This window comes from Myxocyprinus asiaticus, unplaced genomic scaffold (genome assembly GCF_019703515.2).
Source record: "Myxocyprinus asiaticus isolate MX2 ecotype Aquarium Trade unplaced genomic scaffold, UBuf_Myxa_2 HiC_scaffold_118, whole genome shotgun sequence".
Lineage (NCBI taxonomy): Eukaryota > Metazoa > Chordata > Actinopteri > Cypriniformes > Catostomidae > Myxocyprinus > Myxocyprinus asiaticus.
Window position 1 is genome coordinate 13,291 of NW_026249566.1, and position 6,619 is coordinate 19,909.

A 6,619-nucleotide genomic window follows, 5' to 3' on the forward strand; every position below is an offset into this window, starting at 1 on the left:
GCATCTGAGAACTTGAAAAATATGCCATCAGCACAAGTTTATGGGGAGCTTTGCAGAGCAACTCTAGCTAAAATAATACTGTTCAACCGAAGACGTGGAGGAGAGGTTGCAAAGATGCAACTAAAAGGTTTCCTAGAGAGGGACACAGCTGCGCTACATAAGGATGTTGCTGTAGGCCTCGCAAAGTTTGAACAAAAACGTTGTGCACATTACAGTCGGGTGGAAATTTGGGGTAAAAGGGGGTGAAAAGTTGCAGTGTTGCTATCGCCAGACATGGTTGATGCCTTAACACACCTCATAAGCAGAAGAATAGAGCGTGGAGTCCCAGAAGAAAAACATTCCTGTTTGCAAGGCCCAATTGTTTGACTCCTTATCGAGGACAAGACTGTCTGAGGATTTATGCAAATGGGTCTGGTGCGCAAAACCCTGAACTCCTCAACACAGTTACGCAAACATGTTGCAACTTTGTCACAGGTCCTAAACCTTAAAAAGCATGAGTTGGACCAAGTTGCTGACTTTTTGGGCCACGATATTCGTGTCCACAGAGAGTATTGCAGGCTTCCAGAGGGTACAACCCAGCTGGCCAAAATATTCAAACTACTGCTTGCCATGGAGAAAGGTTCACTTACAAATCTTCAGGGCAAAACACTAGAAGAGAATGAAATTGAAGGTAATGCTATTAAGTTGTTACAAATTAGATTTTATATTTTAGTGTAAAGGCTAAGTATTCCTAGCCGAAAGATAATCCCTTACATACAGACCTTAGATATTTAACAATGTAATATTCATCAAATTTCAGGGTGATCATTATGTGTTATATTTTTTTTTACTCAATGTTAAACTTATTTAATACTCAAAACGTTTATTTTTTGTTAGATAACATAGACTTTACTGATTCTGAGCAAAGTGAAGACAGTGATGCTGAGGAGACATATCCACAGACACTAACAGAAATGGGTAAAAGCATATGAACATACAAACATCAAATCATTGAAGGCAACATAAGAAATGTACCATATGATGCACCAAAATGTAAGTAAATTTGCCAAGTAAATGTAAAATATTTTAGCTGTTAACAGGCTGAGGTTGATCTGCTTATTGCACTTGTCATAGACCTACCACAAAAATGAGCCGACTTATATTGTACCTTGACAACAAATTCCACAAAGTACCAATCAAATCACTGCCCAACAAAATAATAACAGCTTTCAGTTTTAACTGTTTTTGTTTGTGATGCGGAGGATATCTTGCTAGAGATTTACAGTTTCACCTTAAAGGTGTAGAACAGTTTGTGTTTGTGTATGAAATGTTTGAACATGTGACACCAGAACGTTTATACTGAGCTATACTATTCATATCGCAGGAAAGAAGAGAGCTAGACGACCTGTTGAGGAACCTCCAGGCAACTCAGAGGGTATGAGCTTCTACCTCAGTCAACCAGCATGTCCATTGAGGTTTGATTCATTTCATGACCAAGCACTACTACTGTTTGTTCTAGTATTTGATTTTTCCATTCACAGATGTTGACTCTGCCTTAGAAGGGTCATCTCGAGGTATGACAAGAATATAAAAAGTTTTTAACTACTAATCCATTTTAAGGAAATATTAATGTTAATCAAAATTAATGACACAAGTTGAAATGAAGATTGAATATTAAATTTAGGATTAACATGTACAAGTTTTTTTCTGTTTGTTTCTTTTTTTTTCTTTTTTTCTTTTATTTTAGCAATGAACAAAAACACTGGTTGGGAGGACAAAAAGTGCAGCAGGAGGGAAGAGTGCGAACAATCTGGTAAAAGCACACAAACACATACACAAAGAACACTGTACTAGGGAATCGTGTAGATCAAGAATTAAAGTTGAAATAATTAAAATTAATGTTTAGAACTGTCTAGGGGAGGCTGAGACATTGTATGAAGGAACCTTATCTTTATCAGGAACCATAGTCAGATTGTATTTACAACTTGATATTATGGAGTGGAATGTAACATCAGGATGGGCAAACACAATCTTACAAGGATGGTAACAACACAACCTAACAGAATGAATAAATTGCCTCCCTAACTAAAACAAATGGACAAAAACATGTTTAACAAAAACAGCAGCCCATCACTTTTCACTCAAAAGATGAGTAATCCTTACAACAAGACTAGACTAAATACAATGGTTGGGAAGAGTGTGGCTGGTTGGGAGAAGAGGGAGACGAGCTGTGGCCATCATGGTGTTCACTCCAGGGTTCGGGAATCTGTTTTCCTCTTTTCTAGTGATTCTTGAAAATTCTGCTGAAAGGGATAATGCAAGAAGGAAACAAAAACAGGTATGGTCTCAAACAGAAATCGCTGCAGTAATAAGACATTTCCAGAACCACATCGCAAGGGGTAAACTCACCAGTCAAATTGAATGCCAACAGTGCAAGAATGCTGAGCATCCTGCTTTGGCTAGTCGCTCTGTTCAAAACATAAGAGACATTCTCAGGAATCGGGGCTTAACACTCAAAAAAGAAATAGTTGCAAAATACTGAATAAGTGTTTTGTTGTTGTTGTTGTTGTTGTTGTTGTTGTTGTTTATTTTGTTTTATTTATATGTATTTGAAATGTTTTAAACTTCTGTTGAAGGATTTAATGTGCTTTCAACAATGTTCATTACTACTTTTTATGTTTATGAAAGGTTATGATATTTAAGTTCTCCACCTCCATGCATTTGAGAGGGTTTTTTTCTTTACACACAAGAAAAATGTTAGTGTATCTTGTGATGTGTAATATTATCAGGGCAACTATTGTAATATTATTGAAAACAAGCACTAATTAAACTTTGCTCCTTGTTCACTAACTGTGCATACTGTTATATGTCCTCATGTCTGTTAAAAGATCATATGGTCATGTGGATAAACAGTCATATCACACAAATAGCAGGTCCTTGAATTCACTCTATAAAAGGTATGCTTGCATATTTATATCACTATACAAAAATATCATACATACTTTTAAATTGTTGGGTATGTTGTCTGTTGGAGTATGTCCCCACAGGTGTGGGATGTCTTTGCAATGCACAGTGCTGGTGTATGTGTGCTGAGTCTAATGATTTGTCCTCATATATCAGGTATGTCCTTTTAATGCACAATGCCTTCACATTTGAGTTTGTGTTTAGCCATGTTCCATTAATTCATGTTTGACCCTTTAATACACTCTAATGACATTTATGTGTGTTGTACAGCCACTGTCCTTATAAATCGCTTTAGTCCTTATAATACCATTTTGTGTCGCAGGCGGGGCTTGTGCATCTAATTATCAATTGTCCTCATAAATGTGTATATTTTCAGGTTGTTACATTATAAGTTGTGTATTGTGTAAACAAACTCTGAAGTGAAATCTATGTTGTATGGCTCAAAATAGATTTTTTGATATCAACCACATCTCTGTAGAGCAACTGGAAAGGGGTGTCCCCCTAATACAGCAACAGACTGGTTTGGGGTACAGTGTCCTTGTAGTTCCCAAAAACCTATGTGTGTGTGTGTGTGTGTGTAATGACCTTTTTTGCTTTTATCAGATTTTCTTCTACTGAAGCACAAGATGCTCTTAGACACATTGTCAAATCATCAGGTTTTATACAAACATTTGGAGTTTATGTCAGTTTGAGTGCGTGCTGTCATTAGTGTATATGTCAGAAATTGTGTTTATCTTTCAATTCACCTCAAATATTTATGCAGATCATACAATTTGAGGGGAAAACAAATTACTATATGTACTATATGTTTGAGTTTCCTAATTTGAATGCACAGTCTTGTTTCATAATGTCTCTGCAGGTGTTTTCATGGTTCATTGAGTGAAGTTTATTTATAAAATGTGAGTGAACTGAACAAACAAATGACACAAATAATATAAATAAATCAAATTTTCAAATAAGAAAGACAGGAAACTTTAATAATTGAATATTTTATTTGTTTATTGAATTTTGACAAGAGAGAATGAGCACTGAAAGACAAAAGCACACATATACTTGTGTGAATAGAAGGCCACTGTTAGTCTCCATGTGAGACATGAGTGAGAAGAGCAGAAGAGAATCCAGAGGATCTACTCAGAACACTGATCTCTCCTCACTTCTCCAGTGACTGACAGCTGGTCTTTCTGTTTGGCCTCACAGCTCACTGTGACCGCCTTCATCCACTCCTCCTGAGAGAGAGTCAGACTGCTGCTCCAGCTGTACAGACCGTCCTTCTCCAGGACCCCAGCACTGCTCTTCTCAGACCTGCTGCTCCCGTCCACCTTCCAGCTCAGGCTCCAGTCTGAGGGGAAGCCCTTGTTGGCCACACACATCAGTGTTGCTGTGTTCTTTGTGGAAATCTCTTCACTGGAGGGCGGCAGGACGCTCACTTTAGGACGAGTGATGCCTGACAAATACACAATAGACAACTTCAAAAGAAGAAAAGATTTCTTTCTCCAGATTGAAACTAAATAAATTACATTAGTAAATTATATATTTTTATATTTTTTTTTACAAGATCTTTAAAGATATATCTGAAAACTTTCAACATTAATCTGCAAGTTTTTTTCTTCATGTTGATCTGTTCGCTCATATAGAGAAAAATCTTTCCCCCCAAAGACTCTGAATTACCAAAATGATGTCAGTTTGACGGTTTGATGAAATTATTAATAAAGTTCACATATCTTTATATGATTGCAGTTAGACTTACACAGAAGTTGAAGAATATTTTTCCTTCATTAATTTCTCTTTCTACATTAAGAAATAACTATGAAAAGACATTGCCCAACCTCAAGAGAATAGAAAAGAAAATTCTGTACAATGATGAACTTTTAACAGTTAATTTGGTGAAAGAATTCCTACAGTAAAACTTTATATCTTACATATTACATTAAGAAACATTTCATATTGAAGGAGCATTTTTATGAACTCTTGATAATGTTAGTAATTTAAACACAGAGCCATTTAACAGTTACAAAAACTGAATAACATCTCACTTCTGTACGAGCAACGAATTCACATGTGCTGACAAAGTGTAAATTAAGTGTCTTTAAAGTTCACCTTCATTTCTTGAAAAACAGCCAAATTATCAATCTGTCTAATCAGATATTATTAATAAATAAAGAAATATAAATAAAAATCATGAAATTTTAAAAAAGTGAGACAAATCACTGAACTCATATGTGTGTCAATTCAACATAAAACTGACACATTCCACATTATAAAAACACATATAACATTAAAATGATGATTTGATGATTTACTTACTGCCAACATCCAGTCTGGTGCCGCTGCCGAAAGTGACCCACAGTGATACAAACTAATAGAACAGCTGTACAAAAACCTCTGAGCGCTTCACTAACTGCACTTTAAACACATGATCACAAACACATCTTTACACAACACACATTCAAACATGATTCATTTCATATTGTGATCAACTACTGTTTAAAAAATACAATAAAAAGATACATATTACATTCCAAATGATATACAACATGTTTATTACAATGTAATAACTCCACTCTATAACTCATTTGATTTACTTTGATCTACTGAATGCTCATGAGATATCCACAATGAGCAAAAATCATTCGAATTTCAAGCAATTGGAATTAATAACTAAAAGATAAAGATTGAAATGTATGAATGTAATTTGACATGTAATTGTTTCTTATTTCTGCTGTTCTCCTGTAACGGTCACATTTTCTGGTGAGAGGAAACAGTTTTGAATGTGTGTCCCACCCCTCTGATTAAAGCACAATATCAGACTGTCTGTTAGTCAGGACTGTCAAACCAACATCACTGTTCCTTCAGTTCTCACTCATTCACAGTAAAGATGACAGCACACGCTCTCATTATCTGCTCTCTACTGCTTTTCATTGCTGGTGAGAATCTATTTCAGTGCATTTCACAAATATAAAGTAAACTGAATTGTATAAAGTTTTTTTTATTATTATTTAAAGTGTCAAAAAGCTCTTTTGAACTAATATTGAAAAGTTCTGTTTATTTTATTATGTGTTTCAGAGTGTAATGGACAGATCACAGTCACTCAGAGTCCCTCAACAACAGCAGCTCAACCAGGACAACAAGTTAAAATAAACTGTAAAACCAGCAGTGATGTCTACCGGGACAGTAGTGTGGGATACCTCTTGAGCTGGTACTTACAGAAACCTGGAGAAGCTCCTAAACTCCTCATATATTGGACCAACAGCCTGCAGTCTGGAACTCCATCTAGATTCAGTGGCAGTGGATCTAATAGTGATTTCACTCTGACCATCAGTGGAGTCCAGACTGAAGATGCGGGACATTATTACTGTCAGAGTTATCACTAGTCAGCAGTAAAGGTGTGTTCACACAGTGATAAAGAGTCGTACAAAAACCTCCTTCAGTGAAAGAGGAACTACTGATACAGAAACAGTTTCTCTGAATGTTACATTATAAATTGACATGGACACAAAGTTTTTGATTTTTATATTTCACACTCAACACTACATATGAAACTGGACGACACATTTTATTATAAATTCAGTCATTTTTGGTTTATGTTTTACTGGCTGATATGACACTCATCTTAAACTTTACTGACACCTATCCATGTGAATACAGCATCATGCAAACATAAAACATTTGTTTCACA

General features: G+C 35.7%; 1 protein-coding gene and 2 gene segments (V, D, J or C); 2 read left to right on the forward strand and 1 right to left on the reverse strand.

The window, feature by feature from the left end:
• The first annotated feature begins 269 nt into the window (after window positions 1-269).
• On the forward strand, window positions 270-2,521 carry LOC127439363 (uncharacterized). Its single transcript, XM_051695616.1, has 6 exons — window positions 270-670; window positions 877-957; window positions 1,364-1,414; window positions 1,521-1,553; window positions 1,727-1,792; window positions 2,265-2,521. Exons 1-6 carry the CDS (start codon window positions 400-402, stop codon window positions 2,519-2,521), a joined length of 759 nt encoding a protein of 252 aa, XP_051551576.1. The 5' UTR covers window positions 270-399.
• A 1,395-nt stretch (window positions 2,522-3,916) lies between these two features.
• Window positions 3,917-5,404, reverse strand: LOC127439364 (Ig kappa-b4 chain C region-like). The segment is given in 3 exon segments: window positions 3,917-4,387; window positions 5,248-5,299; window positions 5,396-5,404. Coding segments are annotated over 3 exon segments (378 nt in total).
• LOC127439365 (immunoglobulin kappa variable 4-1-like) lies at window positions 5,249-6,314 on the forward strand. The segment is given in 2 exon segments: window positions 5,249-5,867; window positions 6,007-6,314. Coding segments are annotated over 2 exon segments (357 nt in total).
• Window positions 6,315-6,619: the final 305 nt, after the last annotated feature.

Bases quoted from the DNA above. Each gene is read 5' to 3' on its own strand.
- LOC127439363 (XM_051695616.1), top strand. From the start codon at position 400: ATGCAAATGGGTCTGGTGCGCAAAACCCTGAACTCCTCAACACAGTTA. The intron at 671-876 runs GTAATGCTATTA...ATTTTTTGTTAG, and splicing joins AGAAGAGAATGAAATTGAAG to ATAACATAGACTTTACTGAT. The intron at 958-1,363 runs GTAAAAGCATAT...TTCATATCGCAG, and splicing joins ACAGACACTAACAGAAATGG to GAAAGAAGAGAGCTAGACGA.